We start from the raw sequence: 12,268 nt of genomic DNA on the forward strand, positions 1-12,268 counted from the left end.
TTTCCATTCTGAAATTGGAATTCTGAATTGGAAATTGAAATTTGAGATTGAAATTTTGAATGAAAATTAAAAATTGAAAACTTCAATTGAAATTTCGAATTAAAACTTTTAATATAAAATTGAAATTTGGAATTCAAATTTAAAATTGAAATTAAAAATTGCAATTAAAAATCTGAACTTGAAAATTGAAAGTTTTTATCTGCTGAATGGTAAAAAATGAAAAAAGTCATTCAAATTTTCTTGTTATTAATTTCCTAGTATCCCATCGAATTTCTATATATAATCATAATAATAATGCTTTCTCAAGCATGAGAAGCGAAAAAAAAATTTTCAGGAAAAACAAATTGGACAAAAAAATTTGAGAATACTAAAAAGAAGTTTCACTTCTGTCGCGCGTGGACTCCACGCACTCTGTTTTTTTATTAGAGAGATTAAGGGATGAAACTGGGGTTGCTGTATGGGGAATTTAATTCTCCATCGAACAGCATTGGTTTCATTCCTTAATGTTAATTAGGAGCAGAGATACGANATCGAACAGCATTGGTTTCATTCCTTAATGTCAATTAGGCGGGGAGAGACGATTTTTTAATTAGCGGGCGAGTTATCGGGAGTCACTGCGCCGAGAGACCATTCGGTTTTTCATTGCGCCGTGACTTTTGTCGCAGTTTTTATTTTTTTATTACAGAGATTAAGGGATGAAACGGGGGTAGCTGGATGGGGAATTTAATTCCCCATGGAACAGCATTGGCTTCATTCCTTAATGTTAATTAGGAGCGGAGAGACGATTTTTTGATTAGCGGGCGAATTATTGGGGTGGCACTCCGCGCCGAGAAACCAATGGGTTTCTCGTAGCACCGTGACTTTCGTCGCAGTTTCAATTTTTTTATTCCAAAGATTAAGGGATGAAACGGGGATTAATAGATGGGGAATCGAATTCTCCATCGAAAAGTCCTTGTCTCATCCCTTAATATTAATTAGCGGGCGAATGAATTGTGGAGGTGAGCAGGTTATTAATGAAAACTCAGAGATCCAACGTTGAGCGAAATATATTTGAGTTTTGAACGTTAATGTTTACAGGAGTGAAGAATTAGTCGTAAGAAGACTTGTCCTCTCTGTCGATGTATTGTCCAGTGGTTGAGTGATGAGTGAGTATCGAGTGAATGATTGACTGATGATGAATGTGGAAAGTGTCTGGTATTTAAGGAGAGCGCAAGGATGTGATTGGTGGAAAATTTGGAGAAGGGATGAGTAAAATCCTGGCTTCCGATTGGTTCGGCGCTGTAAGTTCCCGCCGGTGAGCTGTGATTGGCTCGGGGGTCTCGGCGGGGAGATTTCCGCCGTGACGTCACGGGCGCCGGTCAGGCGGACGAGGGATTATTGACGCCAGGTGATGTAGTGGAGACACACTCCCCACAGTACCCCCCTGCCAGTGATTTGGATCACGATAAGAGTGATGTGTGAATGTGTCATGTGTGCATGTGTAAGGTCATTGAAAATATTTACAAGAATCCGGCCTGGTAGCGCTCGGCGAATCTAACGCGTCTTCCTGAGCCCGTTGTCGGGGGTGTCGTTTCTGGTGGTGGTGGCTGCACTGGCTGCGATGGTACCTCAGGCTCGGGAGTCGGTGTCCTTGGGCTGGGGTGCTGAAAGCCTGGCTCGTCATCAGCGATGACGTAAGCCGGTTTCAGCCTGTCGATGGAGACGTTCACATCCTTGCTTTTGATGTGGACGATGAACGCCTTCGTGTTGCGGTGAATGACCTTGAAAGGTCCTTGGTAGGGCATCTGGAGAGGTCCTTTTGGAGCGTCGTGCCTGACAAAGACTTGTTCCGCCGTGGCCAGATGCTTGAACACGAAGGTTTTGTGTTCTCCGTGGCGTTTGAACTTGGCGGGGCGCAAGTCGGCGAAGTGCTGGCGTAGGTCCTTCACGTAGTCCGCCGGATCGTCTTGGTGGCTGACTCCTCGAGGGGCGAGAAACTCTCCAGGCAGACGAAGGGGTTCGCTGTACGCCAGCTCGGCTGCTGATGCCTGGAGATCCTCCTTCCAGGCTGCCCGAATTCCCAAGAGAATGGTGGGGAGCATTTGTGTCCATCTGGAGTTATCGTGGCACTTGATGGCTGCCTTGAGATGTCGGTGGAGGCGCTCGACCATTCCGTTGGCTGCTGGGTGGTAGGCAGTTGTCCTCAAGTGAGACGTACCTGCCAAGCTGTTGAGATGCTTGAACAGATGTGACTCAAATTGCCGCCCTTGATCGGTGGTACTACGAAGGGGAACACCGAAGTGGCATATCCACCCCTCGTAGAAGGCTCTGGCAACAGTGTGAGCTTCCTGGTCCTCCAGTGGGAATGCCTCAAGCCATCGGGAGAAGCGGTCGACGCATGTGAGGCAGTATCGGCGGCCCTCCGAGCTGGAGAGGATGATGAGGTCCATGTGGACGTGCTCGAACTGAGATGATGGTGCTGCGAACGATCCCACTGGAGCTGATACGTGACGTGTAACTTTGGCTTGCTGACACTAGATGCACGAGCAAGCCCACTCGCGACAGTCTGCCTTGATGGATGGCCAAACGTAGCGTTGTGTCGCCAGTTTGACCGATGCGTTGATCCCTGGGTGAGCCAGACTGTGGATGGTGTTGAAGGCTGCTTTGCGGAATGATGGTGTCAGGAATGGCCTTGGTGATGATGATGACATATCACAGAAGACAGCTACGCCTGCTCCTGGGATCTGAACTTGCTTGAGTTGCAAGCCAGACCCTGTGCGTAGGAATATCTTCAGCTCCTTGTCATCGTGCTGTGATGCGGCCAGGGCCGTGTAGTCCAGGGGCAGCGTGACTTCCTCGATGCGGCACAGTGCGTCAGCGACGACGTTGTCCTTGGCCGAGACGTGGCGGATGTCAGTGCTGAACTGACTAATGAAGTCGAGATGACGGGACTGCCTGGGTGATGACTTCTCTGGCTTCTGGCGGAATGCGAAGGTGATGGGTTTGTGGTCGGTGTAGATGGTGAACGTCCTGGCTTCTAGCATGTGCCTGAAGTGTTTGATGGCTAGGTAGATTGCGAGGAGTTCACGGTCGAATGCGCTATATTTTCTCTCTGCTGGGCTGAGTTTCTTGGAGAAGAAAACTAGCGGCTCCCAGTCTCCGTTGATTTGTTGCTGCAACGCTGCGCCCACGGTGTGGTCGGAAGCATCGCAGATGAGTGCGAGCGTGGCGACGGCCTTGGGGTGAGCCAGGAGTGCAGCGTCTGCGAGGCTGATCTTGCAGGTGGTAAAGGCTGCTTGAGCTTCCGGAGTTCAGTTGAGGGGCGTTTTTCCTCTGATGTTCCCCTCTAGAAGCCGTTGAGTGGGGCCTGGTCCTGAGCAGTTCTGGGTATGAATCTCCGGTAGAAATTCAGCATACCCAAGAACTGGCGAAGCTGTTTGGCTGTCTGAGGTGTTGGGTAGTCCAGGATGGCTTGGACTTTCTTGGGCAGCGGCCGAGTGCCCTCCTTGGATACCAGGTAGCCCAGGAACTCCACTTCTGGCTGGCCGAGGACGCACTTCTGTGGATTGATGAGGAGGCCATACGACTGGAGTCGCTCGAACAGGATCCTGAGGTGTTGGAGGTGCTGCTCTGGAGTTTCCGACACTATCAGGATCTCGTCGATGTAGGCGTAACAGAAATCCAGGTCCCGTAGTACCTCGTCAATGAAGCGTTGGAACGTCTGGGCTGCGTTGCGTAGACCGAACGATATGTACGGGAATTCGAACATGCCGAATGGTGTAGTGATGGTCGTCTTCTGGATGTCCTCCTCAGCAACAGGGATTTGGTGATATGCTCGGACCAAGTCGATCGTTGAAAAGATCTGCTTGCCCCGGAGCGTCTGGAAGAAGTCCTGGATGTGGCGAACGGGATAGCGGTCTGGAACTGTGCGTGCGTTGAGTGCACGGTAGTCTCCACAGGGTCTCCACTCGTCGTTCTTTTTCTTCGCCATGTGTAGTGCTGATGACCATGTGCGTGCGTTGAGTGCACGGTAGTCTCCACAGGGTCTCCACTCGTAGTTCTTTTTCTTCGCCATGTGTAGTGCTGATGACCATGGGCTGTTTGAAAGTCGAGCAGTGCCAAGTTCAACCATGGCGTGGAATTCCTTCTTGGCATCTGCGAGTCAGTCCGGAGCCAGTCGTCTGGGTTTGCTGTTGACCGGTGGTCCTGGTGTGGTCTGGATGTGATGCTTGGTGCTGTGCTGCGGAGGTTTGCCCGTCCCGTCTGGTCTGGTGAGGTTGGGGAACTGCTGGAGAAGCTCGTGGTACTGCGATGTACCTGTCACCGTCTTGATGTTCGGCAAGTCAACAGCTTCGACTTGACCGAGTGAGGTGAGTGAGGTGAGAGAGTCCACGAGCCTTCCGTTGCATGGATCCACCATCAGTCCGTAGTGGAACAGGAAGTCCGCTCCGATGATGGGCTTGGAGACATCAGCGATGACGAAACGCCAAGGAAACGTCCGCCGAAGTCTCAGGTTGAGTGCGATGTTGATGGTGCCGTAGGTAGGGATGACTGTGCCGTTCGCCGCCAATAGCTCGTATGTGGATTTACGCTGTGGCCCACGTACAAGTCGCCGCGGGAGGACGCACAGGTCTGCTCCGGTATCGATCAGGAAGCGCACCTTGGTCTCCTGGTCGGTGATGAAGAGGCGGCGGGTCGTTGATCTTGAGTCACTAGCCGCCATTAGTGACTGTTTGTCCCGTTTTTCGAGGCAGTGAAGTTGCACGGCTGTGTGCAGGTCCTGGCGCTGGGTCCGAACTTCCAGTGGTACCAGCAGGGGCCCTTGATCTCTGCCTGCCGGTGCTTCGAACGTGACTTGGATCTGCCATGCCTGAATCCCCGTCCTGGATTTCCCCCGTCAGCTCTGCTCAACCGTTTGAAGCTCTCGATTTCGCCTCGCATCGAGTTGAGTTTCTCGTCGAGGGTGAGAGAGAGTTGGAAGAGCTTGAGACTCAGGAGTGCCTCGATGCTGTGGACAGATGTCTCGGCAATCTGTGGGGCGACTACTGGGATCCTTGGCTTTAGGATCTGGAGGGTCTTGTCGGCGAGTTCTGCGGCGTCCTCGAGACTGGCGCTGCGTTGTGTGACCAACAACGCCAGGGCGTCAGATGGAATGCGTGTGACCCACAGTGTCCGGAGGGTGTCGTCGGAGAAGCTGGATCCTGCCAGGCTCTTAAGGTGGCGCAGAAACTGAGACGGTTTCATGTCTCCCATCTCTGCGCTCTCCAGGAGTCTCCTTGTCTTCTCTTCCTGAGAGGAGCTGAGGCGTTTTATTAGCTCCGTCTTCAGGTGTGTGTAGGGGTTGTCGGCTGGAGGGTTGAGGATGATGTCTCTCACCTCGACGGTGTGCTTTGACTTGGAGAGCTTGCCACATATGTGTGCGAACTTGGTCGCCTTGGAGGTGATGCCGGCCGCATGAAAACCGCGGTCAGCGATACTGAAGAATAGCTCTGGATCCTCCGGGGTGAACTCTCCTAGCTGGAGAGCTACCCGGCTGATCTGCGCCATTCCCTCTACCAAGAGGTTCTGCTGCTGTTCTGGAGTCATTGCTGGCTGCGATGGAGGTGAGACGGGGTTGGCCGTGTCAAATAGAGCTGCTGGTGGCACGTTCTGCTGCTGCTGCTGTAGTGAACCGTCGCCTCGCTGCAAGATCATCGAGTCCTCTGAGTTGCCGACTGCTCGATGTCCACGATTCCAATTTCTGATCACGTCGGGGTCACCAATTTGTGGAAGTGAGCAGGTTATTAATGAAAACTCAGAGATCCAACGTTGAGCGAAATATATTTGAGTTTTGAACGTTAATATTTACAGGAGTGGAGAGTTATTCGTAAGAAGACTTGTGCTGTCTGTCGATGTGTTGTCCAGTGGTTGAGTGATGAGTGAGTGTCGAGTGAATGATTGACTGATGATGAATGTGGAAAGTGTGCGGTATTTAAGGAGAGCGCAAGGATGTGATTGGTGGAAATTTCGGAGAAGGGATGAGTAAAATCCTGGCTTCCGATTGGGGCGGCGCTGTAAGTTCCCGCCGGTGAGCTGTGATTGGCTCGGGGGTCCCGGCGGGGAAATTTCCGTCGTGACGTCACAGGCGCCGGTCAGGCGGACGAGGGATTATGGACGCCAGGTGATGATGAGGGATTAGGACGCATGGAGGATTATGGCAATAAACGGGTCATGAGGTTTATGACACGGAAATGGATTTTTAATTCGGGAATTGGCCCAATGTCTCGACAGGAAAATTGGAGAATTGGCCCAATGTCTAAAGAGGAAAATTGAGTGTGTGTATGTGTTTGCGTGTGTGAATGACAGAGATGTAGTGGAGACACAGTCACCACAGAATCAACGGAAAAACATAAAGTAAACATTGAGGACGAGGAGGACATGAACCCCCCTTCGAACCTACCCCTGTGACAGCGTGACTGCTATAGGGCTTCNCACGGAAATGGATTTTTAATTCGGGAATTGGCCCAATGTCTCGACAGGAAAATTGGAGAATTGGCCCAATGTCTAAAGAGGAAAATTGAGTGTGTGTATGTGTTTGCGTGTGTGAATGACAGAGATGTAGTGGAGACACAGTCACCACAGAATCAACGGAAAAACATAAAGTAAACATTGAGGACGAGGAGGACATGAACCCCCCTTCGAACCTACCCCTGTGACAGCGTGACTGCTATAGGGCTTCTAGCAGAAGTTTTCCTTGCCCAGGGTACCTCCACTCTACGTAATTCCCACTCATATGCTTGTCCCCCACTCCAAAAATCCATGGATATTCTTCTTCTGGCCCTACTGCCGAGTTACTGGCACAGGCAGCTCGCCCAGCCGTCAGAATCGACCGTGGCGCCCCACCTCTGTTGGGGTCTCACTTATTCTGGCTGCGACTACTGTCGACTTGACCGACCCCGTTGGGATGTCGACACTGCCGCCATCTCCCGGCATTCCCCCTACGGGACTTGTATTATCATTATATACACTCACATTAATTTTAATCAATTAATAGAAAACAATGTTATAAACAGTGCAAATATAAACTAATAATTCGTCTATCCACTTTTATTGTATTTTCAGATATCATTTCCCCCTTTGTAGCCCCAGAAAATGACAATCCTAATAGCCACGTAACAGCCACGCAAATACCGTGGCTGTAACGTGGCTCCTGGATTCCCAGGGCTTGACAGATATTTTTATAAAAACATTTGTTTTGTTTTTTATTTTGAAGATATCACTTATGTTGTTGAAATAATTACAAAAGTTTCATCTTGTTCCTCGCATCCCACCGTAACCTAATTTAGGTCACTGTCCCCACGAATATACTATATATAGACAGTATTCCTGCCAAATTTCATTGCCTCATGATTTTTTGTTTCTGAGATAATGACTACCAAACTTTAAATTTTCAAAAATTCATAACTTTCGCATGGCGCATCCGATTCGAACAAATAAAAGAAGAAAACTTTTTGTTTTCGTTCGTACTTTCAGGAAAAAAATATTCCATAGGCGTGAAGAAGCTTCTACACCTCAATTTCGATGAATTTTTAGGTTTTCATTTTTTTTCGACTCCAGGGCCGTCCGGTATTCGACTGGAATATTTTTTTTCTCATAGAGGACATCCATATATGATGTAAAAAAAAACGCCATCGTGAGAGAGACAACCAGTGTACCGGAGAAAATTTTTTTTTCATAAATTTTCGCGTTTATACACCTTCTAGGAGAGCTGCCTCGTTTTTATTGAGAAATTGATATTTCAATCCATTCCTTTGATGAATATGGATTAGAAAAGAGATGCATCACGATGGAAAAGAGAAACAATGCGTAGGAGAAAAAATTTTCATTAAAATTTTTGCGTCTTTTCGCTTTCTATGAGAGCAATACTGTGTCATCATCATCGGAAGTTCGCCTAATCATGACCAAACAAATGAGAAAAGAAAACAAAAAGAATCAATTCATTGATTTAATATCATCAGTTTTTCCTAAGGCTCTAGTTTTAGTGAAAACTTCAACTTCCTCATTGAGTTTTCATCGTTGTACAATTCCTTGCGAATCGATTCGCATTTTCCTGTCTGTTGTATCCAGGTAAGCAGTTTTCACGTTACTTATTGGAATAGTCCTTATTTTCCGGATCATTTTGGATTTAATTTGATAATTTTGCACTTCATAGAATGCCGCGAAGTGATAGGTGTGCGAATCCGATGCGGATTCCTGTTCAGAAGGGACACAATGGTTTGGATTTGCGGCCCATTTCCTCGGCAATACACAAGAAGTTTCCCTTTCTACCAAAGTCTGCGAAAATCTGTGTGCCGGAAGATGGCCCCGAATTATGTGATTCCACCCGTTTCAATGGTGAATCTTCATGATACACATCTTCGATGTTCGGACACCCCATCCGAGATATCGAAGCCCCAAGCCGAAACACCCGAACCAAGCCCAGATGTGATGAACAGGTCTCTGAGATCAGGTCGGTCTCTCCATCTCGACGATTCCGGCATTTCAATCGATGAAGAAGCGGACAATATACCTGAATTTTCCAGTTCCCCCATACATTCTGATGTGGAAGATACCAAAGTGACGCTGATCCTTCTTTATCAAAGCGCTGTCGATCTTCGAGAAAAATAGAATTAGAAGAAATGCTGGATGGTCTCAAGAAAAAATTCAATGATCTGGAAAAGTACGGTGAGCGCTTGCAAAGCGAGCGAGCGGGAAATCGCTTCTGAGAGAAATCAAAGGAGTATTTGCCTCACCAATTGCGAAAGGAGGCCATTCACTTCCAAAATAAACGGTCGAGAAAGTACACAAATTTTATCTAGAGAATAGTCGTGTCATGCCAGGGATGAAAGATAAAGTATCCGTCAAAATCAATGGAGAGAAGAAAGGAAAGCAAAAGCAAATGATACTCGAAAATCTGAAACACCTTCATTGGAAGTACAAAAATACTCATCCAGAGGCTTTGGTTGGTTTCAGTAAGTTCGCTGAGCTGAGACCAAAACAATGTGTACTGACGGGAGCAAATGGCACTCATGTCGTATGTGTTTGCACGTATCATCAAAATTGCAAATTGATGCTCGAAGCCATCAACATTGCCACTCTAACTAAAGATTCCCCCTGTCCACTCAAGGATTACAAAGATTATCAACTGATGTGTACAAATCCCACCCCGGCCTGTTATCTGAATGAATGTAACGACTGCCCTCGGGTGAAACCCTTCTCATGTGAATTGAAGAAGCTCCTTTCTGATTCTGTTGTCGAAACTGTCCCATGTCGCGTGTGGCAAACCACTGACAGGTGTACTTTGCAGACACAAACGCTTCCGATGGATGACTTCGTCGATCTTCTTGTCGAACGATTAAAAGTATTAAAACCCCATCACTTCACTGCTAAAGAACAATCAGCTTTTGTTGAAGATCGAAAAGAGAATTTGAATAACAGCGAAGTACTAGTGCACTGTGATTTTCAGAAAATTATGCCTTTGGGGCTCAAGATGCTGCTCAATCCTGCTATTGCAACAATGACCAATGTACAGTCCATCGCGTTGTTTACTACTATCGCGAAGAAAACGAGATCCAACATCGGAGTTTAGTTGTTTTGTCAGATAGTACTACTCACGATACCGCAGCTGTTTACTTGGTACAGAAAATTCTAATGCAACATGTGAAGAATAACTACAAAGATGTGAAGAGAATCATCTATGTCACCGATGGAGCTGCACAGCATTACAAGAATCGTAACCAAATGGCTAATCTTCTGCATCACAAGACTGATTTTGGAATAGATGCAGAGGCCCCTTTCCATGCGACCGCACACGGTAAAGGAGCTTGTGACGGTGTGCGTGCTGTTTTCAAAAGAGAAGCGAGACGTAGAAACTTGCAAATCGTCCATGATGAACCCATCCTGACGCCAGATGCTTTGTTTCGATGGTCAAAAGAGAATTTCAAAGGAATTGATGGGTTTTTTTTCACCAAGGACGAACATAAGAATATAAAAACTGAATTGAGGGAAAGATTTGATAGTGCCAAAGCTATTCCAGCCATTCAAAAATACCATTGTTTCATTCCAAAACCGGGAGAGCAATTGTTAATGAAACGATGTTCAGCTGCAGAAAACCGAGAAGTTTTTCTGAAAAGAAAACAAACAACAACAACAAAACGGAAAGCAATTGGAAAACAGTAATCGTGATGAATAGATGTATAGTAAATCAGTGGAATTAGGCAAGTGGTAGTTGGAGATGGTAAATAATAGCCTCTTATTGTAAAAATGTAAAAAGGTCGTTACAGTAAAATAAAACTTGATTTTCCATGTTTCGCACTTCACTGGATGAGTACTTTGTCTTTCGAAAGAGTTTTATAATGTTGTTGATAGTCCCTCCCGTCTAGCAGAAGAGAAAACTGTCGATTGAGCGGCGAAAGAAGCAAAAAAAAAGATTCAAAAGAAGAAGAAAAAGAAAAAAGGAGAAAAAATAAGAAAATTGCGAAGAAATCACATTTTTCTGGTGTACTGTTTGTCTCCTCCATGATGGCTTTCTTTTTCATCGTTATGAGCAAAAAATATTGATTGACACGTTTGTTTCTTTGGATAGCTCTCATAGATAGCGAAAAAACTCAAAAATTTCATAGAAACTTTTTTTCCCGGCGCATTGTTTCTCTTTTCCATCGAGACGCATCGCTTTTCGAACCCATATTCATCAAAGGTATGGATTGAAATATCAATTTCTCAATAAAAATAAGGCAGCTCTCCTAGAAGGCTTAAAAACACGAAAATTTAGGAAACAAAAATTTTCTCCGGTACAGTGGTTGTCTCTCTCACGATGGCGTATTTTTTGTTACATCATATATGGATGTGCTCTATGAAAAAAAAAATATTCCAGTCGAATACCGGACGGCCCTAGAGTCAAAAAAAAATAAAAACGTAAAAATTCATCGAAATTTAGGTGTGGAAGCTTCTTCACAGCTATGGAATATTTTTTTCCTGAAAGTATGAACGAAAACAAAAATTTCCTTTTTTTATTTGTTCGAATCGGATGCGCCATCCAAAAGTTATGAATTTTTTGAAAATTTAAAGTTTGGTAGTCATTATCTCAGAAACAAAAAATCATGAGGCAATGAAATTTGGCAGGAATACTGTCTATATATAGGAGTTCGAAATGCGGCAATCAAATCATTTTTTCTACACAGAAAAAAATCCGGGGTGGCTGAGTTGACATGGAATGTCCCATATTGTGTTCTAAATTTCAATTATCCACGGACATTTGATTGTTTATCATACAATTTTTGGCAAAGAGCTGTTCTGCTAGATTTCAAACATAGACCATAACCTCACAGACTGTTTTCATCTCCGAGGTCCGGGTATCGATATATGACGAGAAGAAATACGAGTTTTCGATAAAAGAAAAAAATTGAACACTGAATTAATTTTTCGTTTTACTCTAATAAGTAATTTGAAGTGAAAATAAAACGAGTACCATGATTCTCCAGAACATCACAACCCACATTTTAATACACTGTTGGCAAAACTCCGACGTTGGACGTGAGACTCAGTTGGACAGGCGCTGCCGACGTTGTAACTTGATTCTTTGACTTTATAATGTGAATTGCGAGAATATGAATATCAACCCGTGGCCATGCGTTATCTTTTTTACTGCTAACTCAAAAAATACAATAATTATACCGTTGAAAAGCTCATAGGCGCTTTATATGTAACTAATGTAACTAAGGACAATTTTCCGATTTGTCGTCCCGTTGTCTCTGTCTCTCTCTCTCTGTCTCTCTCTGCCTCTCTCTGTGTCTCTCAGTCTCTCTCTCTGTCTCTCTTTCTCTCTCTGTCTCTGTCTCTCTCTCTGTCTCTCTCTCTCTCTCTCTCTCTCTCTCTCTCGCTCTCTCTCTCTCTCTCTCTCTCTCTCTCTCGCTCTCTCTCTCTCTCTCTCTCTCTCTCTCTCGCTCTCTCTCTCTCTCTCTCTCTCTCTCTCTCGCTCTCTCTCTCTCTCTCTCTCTCTCTCTCTCGCTCTCTCTCTCTCTCTCTCTCTCTCTCTCTCGCTCTCTCTCTCTCTCTCTCTCTCTCTCTCTCGCTCTCTCTCTCTCTCTCTCTCTCTCTCTCTCGCTCTCTCTCTCTCTCTCTCTCTCTCTCTCTCGCTCTCTCTCTCTCTCTCTCTCTCTCTCTCTCTCTCTGTCTCTCTCTATCTGTCTCTCTCTCTCTGTCTCTCTCTCTATCTATCTCTCGCTCTCTGTCGCTCTCTCTCTCTCTCTCTCTCTCTCTCTCTCTCTCTCTC

General features: G+C 46.1%; 2 protein-coding genes across 2 annotated transcripts; both read right to left on the reverse strand.

Annotated features, from left to right (window-relative positions):
* Nucleotides 1-4,141: 4,141 nt before the first annotated feature.
* Nucleotides 4,142-4,702, reverse strand: LOC107041919. Its single transcript, XM_015262735.1, has one exon. The coding sequence runs from the start codon at nt 4,700-4,702 to the stop codon at nt 4,142-4,144; it is 561 nt and encodes a 186-aa protein (XP_015118221.1).
* LOC107041920 lies at nt 4,702-5,673 on the reverse strand. The gene has a single exon (XM_015262736.1). The coding sequence runs from the start codon at nt 5,671-5,673 to the stop codon at nt 4,702-4,704; it is 972 nt and encodes a 323-aa protein (XP_015118222.1).
* Nucleotides 5,674-12,268: the final 6,595 nt, after the last annotated feature.

Source organism: Diachasma alloeum, unplaced genomic scaffold, assembly GCF_001412515.2.
Source record: "Diachasma alloeum isolate Michigan unplaced genomic scaffold, Dall2.0 Dall_scaffold_00392, whole genome shotgun sequence".
NCBI classification, from domain to species: Eukaryota; Metazoa; Arthropoda; class Insecta; order Hymenoptera; family Braconidae; genus Diachasma; species Diachasma alloeum.